General features: G+C 40.2%; 1 protein-coding gene across 2 annotated transcripts in view; it reads left to right on the top strand.

Moving 5' to 3' along the window:
• The first annotated feature begins 9,654 nt into the window (after positions 1-9,654).
• The window catches only part of LOC107674678 (fructose-bisphosphate aldolase A-like), a 5,656-nt gene continuing 2,916 nt past the window's right edge, over positions 9,655-12,394 (top strand). Inside the window, exons 1-4 of one of the 2 annotated variants that reach the window (XM_016468745.1) lie at positions 9,655-9,702; positions 11,353-11,471; positions 11,560-11,826; positions 12,000-12,160. In XM_016468745.1, the coding sequence (XP_016324231.1) occupies positions 11,360-11,471; positions 11,560-11,826; positions 12,000-12,160 (540 nt within the window). In that variant the 5' untranslated portion in view covers positions 9,655-9,702; positions 11,353-11,359. Of the gene's footprint in view, positions 9,703-10,824; positions 10,911-11,352; positions 11,472-11,559; positions 11,827-11,999; positions 12,161-12,394 lie in introns of those variants that run through there. The other variant, XM_016468744.1, reaches the window with a different exon arrangement.

Here is a 12,394-nt window from a genome sequence, read left to right as displayed (position 1 = left end):
CGCTGTATGGAGAAATAGATTGGGCAGTGAGAGTTGTCTTCTGAGGCGAAGAGGTCGACCTCTGCCCTCCCGAAGACAGACCAGATTTTCTGAACTGTCAGAGGATGTAGTGTCCATTCTCCCGGAGCCACATTGCCTCTGGAGAGCGCATCTGTGCCAAGGTTCAGACTGCCCGACACATGAACTGGTCTGATAGAGAGGAGTCTGATCTGTGCCCAAAGCAGGAGGCGTCGAGCCATCCTGTAAAGGGAGCGTGACCTTAGACCGCCTTGGTGGTTGTTATAGGCTACCACCGTCATGTTGTCCGACCGGACCAGGACGTGTTGCCCCTTTAAGGCTGGCAGGAAGGTATTCAGGGCCAGAAAAACCACCATTTCGAGGCAGTTGATGTGAAGGCACCGCTCGTAGGTCGACCAGGAGCCGGAAGCCGGACAGCCCTCTAACGGAGCGCCCCAACCCGTGTTGGAGGAGTCCGTAGTACCCACCTTCCTTCTGGAGGTCAGTCCCAACTGAACGCCTGGTTGAAACAGGCGAGAAGTCGTCCAAGAGGCCACAGCCTCGATACAGCGATGGGTTACCCTGACATAAAACCGGCCCAGGCACCAGGCATGGGACGGGACATGGGCTTTGAGCCAATATTGGAAAAACCGCATGTGAAGCAGGCCTAGAGGGATCACAGAGGAGGCGGCCGCCATTAGGCCGAGCGTTCTCTGGAAAGTTCTGAGGGGACGCAAATTCCCCGGCTTGAAAGATGCCGCCAGTCATTGAATAGTCAGGGACCGTTCCGGCATAAGCCAAGCCCGCATTCAGGTCGAGTCTATAACTCAACCTGAGTTATACTAGGCATGGGCCGATTACCAGTTTCAATCTCAACCGCAATTTGAACATTTCACTGTTTCAAAACCACTAACATTTCCTGTTATACTGTTCCTGCGGTATGCACTGTTTTTCATGTCTCCTCAAAGACTGAAAGTGTAGTGTAGAGAGTAACACGACCCCCCCCCCTCGTGTTGGTGCGAGCAGTCAGTCACGTGTGTGTAGGACGGCCAAAGGAGTTTCTTTTGCTTTATTGCAGCCGATCTCTGTTCTGGACTTGCACAATCTGCGTTGCAATGCAATCATTTTCCAAAATGTCATTTATCTGAAAATATGAAGTCTGTAAACGCCCGTTAACACAGGCCAGAGACGCTGAAGACGGATGCACAGAGAAAAATACCATAGCAGGCAGATCACTCACTGTTCATGATGCACGAGCTATTGGAAGAAAATCCTAAATATTGATTTGGGGGTTTATATGAATGTGTTTCTGAGGGGAACTGACTGTCTTCAGAAAAGTTTAAATGGTATTTTCATTTAATCTCGTCTCTGTATAATTCATATATTAAAACACTGCTTTGCTTACAGCGGTAACCAAGGAAACGCTGTATCTGCTGTTCCATGAGCACCTCCTGCTGTCAGAGAGTGAATCTGCGTCTCATTCAGAGCTTCTGCTGTTTGTTTTTCGTTCAGGCATGTAGTAGAATTTCACAAAGCTAGTCAGAACATTCTGTTTTTGCTTCAAATTGAATAATTATTCAATCAAATTATGTATATGAAATTATTTAGCTAAATTATATGAAATAAATTAAATGATATGTATATGAATTATATAACTACAATTAAATAACTGTAATTACAGATTTAGGTTAAATAAAGATGTCAGTCTTTATTTTTCTTTTTAGGGCAGCAGTAGCTCTAGCAGCATATCAAATATCTACATCAAAAGCTGTAGGACAGCCCACAATATAGCAAATATTTCAGAAACAAATCAAATAAAAAATAAACAAATACTACTGTTCCAAATATTCTGTATGTTGCTCAAAAATAAAATATATTGTATTGAGTCTAAAATTTTTTTTTTTTTGAACACAGACATTTAAAATTAACACAGCTGTAACAACAATACCGTGATCAGTGTTGGGTAAGTTACTCTAAAAAAGTAATTAATTACTAGTTACTAATTACATCTTCAACAGTGTAATTAGATTACTGTACAAATTACTCTCTCCAAAAAGTATTTAATTACTTATTACTAATTACTTTCTAAATCCTATATCAACCTCCACAAGTAAATGATACAAGGATAGACATGAAACAGTTCTTGCTATAATAAATAATAGATAACTACATAAATTATTCTGGTCACAAATAATTCTGGTCACACTTTAGATTAGCATCAAATTCTTACTATTAACTAACTATTAACTATGACTTTTGCCTCAAAATACTCCTAATTACTGCTTATTAATACTTAGTAAAGTAGTTGTAAAGTTTAACAATTGGGTGGGATTAAGGATTTAGAATAAGACATTAATATGTGCCTTTTAAGTAATAATAAACACCCAGAACTGGACACTAAAGTGTTACCGATATTCTTATTAACTCACCAAAGTATTTAATGTGAGAAGGGTACATAATAAAAGCATGCATTTTAAGGTTAGGCTTTACATTCATGTCAACATATTCTGTTACACCAAATACACAAAATAATGATCTTTAAAAAAGCATCACATGACCCCTTTAAATCCACTATTCTATTGTATATAAATGTTCCACAGTCTATACACAGTATTAAGTTCAATTACATAAGAAGTAACTGTAATTAAATTACAGAAAAAAATAAGAGTATTCCCTTACTTTACCTTTTCAAGGGAAAAGTAATTAAATTACAGTAACTAATTACATAGTAACTAGTTACACCCAACACTGACCGTGATACCGTGAAACCGTGATATTTTTGCTTAAGGTTATCATACCGTCAAAATCTCATACTGTCCTATGCCTAGTCCCCAGAAAGACCGCTCGCTGTCTGGGGAACAACTGACTCTTGTGTGGGTTGATTTTCAACCCAAGGCGCTCCAGATGGCTGATCAGCAGCGATCTGTGCGCAATTAGTTCCCGTTCTGTTCTGGCTAAAACCAGCCAATCGTAGAGGTAAGTAAGAACGCGGATTCCCACCTGTCTCAGAGGGGAAAGAGCCGCGTCAATGCACTTCGTAAAAGTGCGAGGGGCCAGAGACAGTCCAAATGGTAGGACTGTTTACTGATAGGCCACTCCCTCGAACGCGAATCTCAAGAACAGTCTGTGGTGGGGGGTTATGTGGATGTGAAAGTACGCATCTTTCAGATCCACTGTCAGAAACCAGTCCTCGGAACCAGTCGCGTAGCTACAGGTGGGCCTGGGCCCACCCACCTGTCAGTCAGGCCCACCCAGTCAGTTGCTTCACAAGGTAGCCTAATCATTGTGAATTCTGTTGCAATAATCACAATACTTGACCTATAAAAAGCAAATTGTGTTGTTTCTTAATTCTTGTTTGCCATATAATGAAGATAAGTTTGCAAACAGCCCCTTGCCACTTAGCTACAGCAGAGATCGTTGGATGCTGTTATACATGCCTTTGTCCATATTAGGGTTTTCCTGGCACGTCACGTTACTTCTATGAATCCGTTTTGTACTTTCTGCGCGAGAGCGCCCTCCGGCTTCGATTATGAAACGTCCCCCGCGTATTCTACGCTCAAGCAGCTGAACAGCTCTGCGAGTGCTAACATTAATTCACCTATTTCTCCATCACCAGCAGCGCTCCATTCTCCAGCGTCTACCTCCCCTACACGCCAATGTACAGGTACATGAATCTACATTTTCCTACTATGTAGTTGCCTAGTCACTGTTGTTTATTTCGTTTATGTGGCCGCTGAGCCAGAGTATGACCAAGCATGGTTACATACTGTCCACTACTGTACTACTAGCTACTGTCCTGCTGATTTGATGCTTGCCGTCTGTCAGATGCGTGCGCGTGTGTGGCCGCCGTACTCATGCTGTTCTTATCGTTATGTTCTTATCACTGCTTATAATGACATACAGGCTTATGCTTTGATTAAACGGTGATGTGTATTCAAGCAGGTGTAACTGTTAGTTGTGTTGGTCTATTTTGATTACAGATGCATTTTAGACTAGGCCCACCCAATTTTCTCTGGGCCCACCCACATTGTAATTCCTGGCTATGCTAGTGCTCGGAACAAACCTGCGCAAGGATCTGTTTCAAAGTTAACATTCTGAATGGCTGTCTCATAAGAGAGCGATTCAGAAGTCTGAGATCTAGAATTGGTCTCAACCCGCCATCTTTTTTCGACACGAGGAAGTAACGGCTGAAAAAGCCTGACTCGCTGTTCGTCAGAGGGACCATTTGTGTGGGCAGGGAATTTGCATTCGTCTGTGTGAGAGGGTGTTTGGGCATGCACTGATTTTGCAGGACATGCCCGGGTTGAAAAATGTCTCCATCGCTCAGATGTGCTCGGAGGTATGGAGAATGAGCGTGAGCTTACTTCGAGAGAGTTCCGGCCGAGGCGAGAACCGATCCTCTCCTCTTCCTCTCTGCAGGCAGATCAGGACAGCTTCTGCGGCTCAGGGTCCAGCACTACACGGGGACGGGGACCTTGGGGCTTTGGAAACGCATAGCATTTAGTCATCCGGGAGCGCTGCTCGAGCCCAAGCTCAGATTTCTGCCGATGCTGAGGAAGTGTTGGCTTAGTAGGCTGCTGAGTGGAAGGGATCTTCTGGCGGCTTGGGGCCGCAGCGCTAGAGCACTTGCGACGTCTTCTGTGCCTCTGTAAAACGCTCAGCAAACCCATCCACGGCTGGGCCGAATAGCCCCTTCGGCGAGACCGGCGAGTCGAGGAAGGCCATTTTCTCAGCGTCCCTGATCTCTGTGAGATTCAGCCATAGGTGGAGGACCTGGAGGACCGCCATTGAATGCAGCGCCGAGCTGGCCTGGCCAGCCACTGCATATGCTTTATTGGCCAGGGCTGAGGTAGTCCTGCAGGGCTTCGCTGGATGTGCTGCGCGGGCTTTTAGACCGAGGGCGAATGGCGGACACAGGTGGGCGGCGACCGCCTCTTCCAGAGGGGGAAGTCCACTGTATCCTTTCTCTTCAGCGCTGTCAACGGTGGTGAGAGCAGCTGAAGAGGATGAGCTCGCACGTGCCAAATAGGGGGCGCGCCACGTCTTGGTCAGTTCAGTGCAGTTCTTCATGAACTGCAGGCAAGAACAGAGCAGGCTGCTGGTGTGAAGATCGCCGACGGTGTCCTTTCAGGAACCACTCGTCGAGCAGGCCATGGGCAATGTCAACCGGGGCCGACCACTCCAAGCCGATATCCTCCACCGCCTTAGAAGGAAGAAAACGTATAGAAAGAAGTAAAGAAAGATATAAATGACTTGAAATTCTCACTGAATCACTGCAGTTTGGTAAGGGATCTCTGCTACAAAATTAGGAGAAAGCAGTTCTTACACAAACTGACTAGTGATGTGACATTTGAACCGAGGCATCGGAGCTTGTGTCGAGAATATATAATATATAATATATATATATATAATATATAATATATATATATATATATATATAATATATTAATTTCTCCATTAAAAGATAATGTGTTTATATATTGTGATTCAGAGTTGATTGATTGGATTCAAGAGTCTTTTTTTAAAGAATCTTGTGAATCCCTGTTGGCTGGCGTTTAACGCTGAGCTTTAGTGGGTCTGTGTCTGACTGTGTTGCAGCACAGTTTACAGAGCCATTCCAAGTCTTAAGCCCTATCGGTCTTTGTCAGTCATGTGCGTTTATTATGTGTGACGTCACCGAGGCACCATTTTGAAGGTATCGTTGCATTGAGCAGTGAACTAAAAGTGTACAGAGCCGTGCAGTAAAGACCGATTAAATCGTCATACTGGAGAAACAGATGCATACCAAGTAGATACGGTACCGAGATAATCTCAGCAAATTTTTTTAGGAACCGTCATTTATGTAATTTGTCACTGATTATGATTAACAATTAACACTGATCCTACTAACGTTACCTGATGCAAAAAGTTGAGTGCCACCGGCATCGCTGCCTCCAACCTCATTGGATATATGATTATCTTGTTTACAGTATAAAAACTTATTTTATTTACTTATACTTATATGTTGTTTTTGTCTACCATTGATTTGCGCACATAATTTGCACAATTTAAGTGGACACAGTGCAAGTACTACAAAGAAAGCTGAATAAATTAATAATAATAATAAGATGATTTGACGCTTCTGCCAAACATTTCTGATGACCCTTTCTGCATGGATTCTTAGAAGTGCTAGACGATATGTCAAATACTAAATAGTGCTTGTAGTAGAAGACATTTTGACACACACTTTCACACTGAATGGTTTCTCTGTGGAAATCTCAAAACAGTCTATCATTGCTATTCTGTGTCCGAAGGACTCCACAAACTTGTGAGGCATAATTTTGTGCCTGTCACAGTTGTCTAAAGCAGTGTTTGTGCAGGCAGATCCAATCTGAGGTGCATAAGGTTAACATAAGTATTTAAAATTAAGTGAGAATTTTTCTTATGTCTGACATGAAAAGCAGCATAAGGCAATAAAAACCTTCATGGCAGGGATTCTCAACTCTAGCCCTCAGAATATATATATATATATATTATTCACACACATAAACACACACAAAGAAAAAAAAGTAGATAGAATAGAAAAAATAGAATAGAAAAATATTTAAAAAAAAACATTTTTTTTTACATTGTCTAGTTTTATATATGAATGTGTTTTGGGGCAATTTGTAATATGAAATAAAATTAATAATGAGAGTAAATGTTTTATAAGAAGATTTTATATTCCATGGGGATTAAAAACCTATAGAGGTGTGAAAAAAATCAATTTGAAAACTCCTAAGATTATTTTCTGAAAAAAAGTAATAACAAACACTTATTCAAGATACAAAGTCATGCTTATTTCCCCATAAGCTATACCAATGTGTAATGAAATATAGTGATGTTTCCATCTCCTGTTAGGCTGTTCCTGTGTGGGCTGTTTCCCTCCCGCTGCCTGCAGTCATCATGATCTCTGTGGGGCTCTATTGATTTTCCTTGCGACTGTGCTGTGGTGTCATCACTGTCTCAAGGTACTTCAGCATCATCACTTCCTCTTTCAGAGAAACTTTACAAAACCTTTCTGTGAGCCAACTGCTGAACAATCTGAGTCAAAATGTATTGCTGTTGCTATACATTAAGCCCAGTAAGACCCATTAGAGTATGTTCTTGTTGTCTCGGATGTAGCCTGATTTATCAGCTTCCTTGTCCTGAAAGGCAGTTTAAATCTCACTTCCCGCTGTATTCAGTTCTCTCTTTTGGGTAATTTTAGCATTGTGTAACAGCTCTCTGACTTTGCAGGCCAAGTGTGATCCTCGGTGTTCAGACTGCTGCGCAAGTTTCTCTCCTTGCGAGTGCTGTTTAGTGTGTGCCCAGTCATGTGACTGCCGTCCAACATCTCTGCGATCCTGTCTGGACTATTCCTGCCCCTCCCCTAATGTAAGTCACACGTCGAATGTCTCTTCCTGCTTAAAGCTGGATACACACTATGATTTTTTTTTCGCTGCTGAGAAATTTGTAACTAATCTTAACATTATGATGGTATTAACAAATAACTTCAGAACTCAGTTTTTTAAAATAATAAACAGTCCACAAATTCCATTTCCAAATTCCATAGGGCATGCCTATAAATATGAATAGAACTAATATAAACCTGTTTGTGATCTTGTTTAATGCAGTGTGCGATGTGGGATTGTGCCTGTACCTGTCAGCCTCCAGAGTGTGACTCCATCAACTGCTTCTGCTTTGAGATCAAGTTTAAGTAGAAGGGTGGATGGAAGGAGAAAGATCCTCCTCACTTTAAAAGAAGCCTTTGAAACGTCAACTCCAAGTGACACTTATGTACGTTTTAAAGGGGTCATATGATGCTTTTTTAAAGATCATTATTTTGTGTATTTGGTGTAACAGAATATATTTGAACTTGAACTTTAATGTTCAAAAAACACATTATTTTTCAAATACTACTTTGATAAAGAATATCTCTTTGGTTTTGAGACTTTAGTCTTTGCAACTTCAGGGATCTTATCTATGCACAATCAGCTTGTAACACTCCAAAGAGAAAGGAAAACTTGAAATTGCGTCATATGACCCCTTTAAGCTAGGCAGAGAAATTGTGATTCAGTCTTTGGCTGTTCTGTAAAGTTTGCGTCCTTTCTGAGATATTAGCGCATCCTTCCCATTCACAGTCATTGATTTAACTAAAATAAAGTTTGAGATGTGCATTTATTGCGAATATACATTGTTTATTTGAATCATGTATGACTATTTTTCTCATGCTTAATAAAACAGCATATATATTATAAGCACAATACATGCTATTGTTGTAAATTGGTTATTGGACATATTTCAGTAATATTGGGATACCAGTTTTCCAAACTGCTGTAATCCCTGAAGTACACAAACATTACAGAACAATGGAAGACTGATGTGAAAGTAATGGTTTTATTTTTATGAATTTGTAGCATATGGCTTTAAGAAGTGCCATGAACTTTTAAAGCATTGCGTTTAATTAATTTTTACATTTCAAGCACAAAAGGTCCTATTTACTTATTGTAACTTTTTACATTTATGTACTTTTTTTGTTGTTTATTTTTTCTAGTTTCCCATTCAGCAATAATAGCCAGTGTGTTTCTCTTTGTATTTTTGTATTTGGTTTGATGGACATTTGTATTAATATAGTTCTGACTTCTGAATTATTTTTTTTGTGATACATACTGTAAAAGAGTAAAAAAAAAAAAAAAAAAAAAAAAAGCTAGTTCCTTTGTTTACTAATCTAATTGTTTGCAGGGCATCATCCTAGTTGTTACATAAGAAATATGATCTAAGTATGTGTGAGTATTGTATTATGTGAAATATGATACAGTAATGTACAGTATGTGGCCATATTTTGAATGCAGCCAACAAACTATGGCTTACAAAGTGAACCTGCTGTGACTTTTGATGGTCCCTCCTTTCCCCACTGTTTTTTTTTTGTAATGTTTATATAAATATGTGCTATTTTTGTAAATGGGTAGTTTTAAAATTAATTAAATATTTTTTATGAGGCTTTGTTTACAGTAGAGTTATTATTATCTATCAAGCATTGGTGGTGAGATATAAAAAAATCACTTTTACATTCTTTGTTGGATTGTCTTGGATTTTCTGCTTTGTTTATTTTACTGTATGAAACATGCAATTGCAAAAATGTTCAGTTTATTTGTTGGAAGTTTCTACACTTTTCTATAAAGGATTCTCTCGCTGATTATAGCGATTATGTAGATAAGATATTTGAGAGGTGAAAGGTCGTGACAGAAGATCTCATGACAGTAGATCCCTTTTGATGACAGTAATCTGGTGGGTAGAGGAGGTTTATAACATCAGAGAACATCATGCAGAACTTTAATTCAGATGATTGCAGTCATCTGTAGACCACCAGACTGCCTTTGCATCATTATTTAACAGGGATTGTATTAATGTATACTATAATTCATGCATGTAGCAACAACATTAATAATCATGTACCTTGTCTATGCCACTCACTGCCTTTCTCTTGAACCTTTCTTTGCTGCATGCCAGTATACATGAATGTCACATCGCCCTTCTCCGGTTGCATTGTGGGTTTGCCTGCTACTAAGATTAGCCAAACCCACGGAATGTCAAAAGTCACTCCATCTGAATAAATGCAGGTCATCTGGCACCAGACGGGTGTCACAGACTATCCAGACCTCCATTTGGGGAGTATCTCTCTCTCTCACTTCATCCAAATACATGGTAAAAATGTGCATGCTCTTTTCTTTTTATCTTTTTATCTGTAGTACAAAGGGTAAATTGCAGAAATACAGTACTTGTGTACTGTATTATTGTTATTATTAATATTATTGTGGAAATTATAATAATTATTATTTAAAATACTTTTAAAATTTAGCCACTGACTGAAGTATTCCATCAGTAAATCATTCATAATCCTTAATTCTCTAAATAATTGTCTTGCTCAGATACATAATACAAAACACTGATCATCTGTGTGTGTTTTTTTTTTAATCATGAATTAATAATGCTAACCAGCTTTACGGACTTATATTGCTTCTTGGTATTCAACATCCCAAAGATCCTTTTTAGACCCCCTTTTGCAAATCATAACCTGCTGTATAATGCTCAGTTGGACTACTGGCTTTCAGCCAATTAAATCATTGTCTATATTTAATTTGGCCTTTGGTTGAATGCAACTTGAGTGGAGGGTGTTAGAGGTTTGTTACTGGAATGTTAAGAGCCTCTTGTTAAGCTGTTCTTCAATGTCCAGTAGACAGAGAAGCAATATAATGTAACATCAGACATACCGTATTGTCCCGAATATAAGACGATGTTTTTTTCTTGGAAATGGAGAAGTATGTCTTACCCCTTTCAGTGCCTGTTTTAGTTCATTCAATGTGAATATGGCATCCATTGGACTTTCCGAGGAAACTTTTTGAATTAAAACATCTGGATGGGGGGGTCGTCTTATATTCGGGCCAATACGGTAATTTTATGAAAGAAAAAACATAAACATTATTGTTAGTTTATAGCCTGTTAATTAGAATTTAAATACTCCTAAAAGCTCAGGAATAACTGCACACGGATGGCAAGGTCATATGCATTCGCTTACATCCATTGGGGCGCTTTAAAATGTCACTACCAGCTCTGTTTGCATGCGAACTCTGTCACGTATCACAAGAACATCTACCCCGCCTGTAATTGTAATAAAACCACTCCCCCATTGTTGCGTCATTCTTAAACCCGCCTTCCCAAGCACAGCAGCCAATCATCTTCTCTACGGACTGTCAATCAAAACAAGACTCGCGTCCTGATTGGTCCAGCTATCGTCTTGTACAATTGCTTAATAATCTCCATCCTTTATTGCGTCTTATTGCAACCGCTGAATAACGTGGCTGCTCTGAAAGTCTGGTTCGGAAACAATCGCTTCCTCAACTTCCATTTAATAGGTGAGTTTTTTCCCCCCTTAATATAAGACGCCGACATCCAAGTAAAAACAAACATAATCTGACCCATGAACGGAAGCTAGTTTTTCGCTACACTCTCTTCCGTTATCATGCAAAGTTAAGAGTTACGTGAGCCGCATAAGGTCGCGTTTGTAGCTTAAGGACATGTTGCATCAAAACTCGTCGTTGAGTAGTTAACAAGATGTAGTTAGCAGCAACAACAAAAATCAGTGCTGTCAGTAAGGTTTACATTTAAGTACACACCCATATCTGAAGCATTGCTCATAATCTTTGGCGTTGATTTAACAGTCACCTGATTCGTTACTTGATCTCAGGTGACTGTTTTTGTAATGTGATTCGTGTGTTTGCACTGATAATCTGAATTAATAATTTAATCTCAAAGATCATATAAATGCCTATCTGTTTCCCACACCTTCCTCCACAGAGTCAAGATGCCTCATGCTTACCCATTTCTCTCTCCAGAGCAGAAGAAGGAGCTGAGTGATATTGCTCAGAGGATTGTTGCCCCTGGCAAAGGCATTCTTGCTGCGGATGAGTCTACAGGTACTTTAAGCCATTCAGTTTTTTGTTCGTTAGTGACCAATTAATTCACTTGTCTAATAACTGTTTCATCTCGTATCATCCTGTGTAGGTAGCGTGGCCAAGCGGTTCCAGAGCATCAATGCTGAGAACACAGAGGAGAACAGGAGACTGTACCGCCAGCTTCTGTTCACCGCAGACGACCGCATCAAGCCCTGCATCGGTGGCGTCATCCTCTTCCACGAGACCCTCTACCAGAAGACAGATGATGGCAAACTTTTCTCCCAGCTCCTTAAGGAGAGGGGCATGGTAGTTGGCATCAAAGTTGACAAGGGTGTGGTTCCCCTAGCTGGCACTAATGGAGAGACCACCACACAAGGTGAAAATCCCATCACTATCTATAAAATAAATTATCAGGTATTAAAGTTACACATGGTACTTTATAACCTTTCGTATCCACTTAAATGCTGGAATTAGATGGACTTTGTCCAGAATTGAATGGTCACAGTCACTTATGACTCATTAAATCCTCATTTGTCTCTGCGTTCGCAGGTCTGGATGGGCTGTACGAGCGTTGCGCTCAGTATAAGAAAGATGGGGCAGACTTTGCTAAATGGACGTGTGTGCTGAAGATCACCCCTACAACCCCTTCAAGACTGGCCATCATAGAGAATGCCAATGTGCTCGCCCGTTACGCTAGCATTTGCCAGATGGTGAGACGCGTACAGCTATATATTCAGATAAAGAGGGAATGTTTACACAAAAAAATTTAAGCAGCACAACTGTTTTCGACATTAATTATAAATAGTGGTCGACCAATATTGTTTTTGTTTTTTTTGACAGCAGATGCCGATTTCTTAGCAGGGTGGCTGATATATACAGTGGGTACGGAAAGTATTCAGACCCCCTTAAATTTTTCACTCTTTGTTATATTGCAGCCATTTGCT

Source organism: Sinocyclocheilus anshuiensis, unplaced genomic scaffold (assembly GCF_001515605.1).
Source record: "Sinocyclocheilus anshuiensis isolate Anshui unplaced genomic scaffold, SAMN03320099.WGS_v1.1 scaffold152, whole genome shotgun sequence".
In the NCBI taxonomy this organism is placed as follows: domain Eukaryota; kingdom Metazoa; phylum Chordata; class Actinopteri; order Cypriniformes; family Cyprinidae; genus Sinocyclocheilus; species Sinocyclocheilus anshuiensis.
Note: the sequence above shows the minus strand (reverse complement) of the source record. Positions and strands in the feature narration are given on the sequence as shown.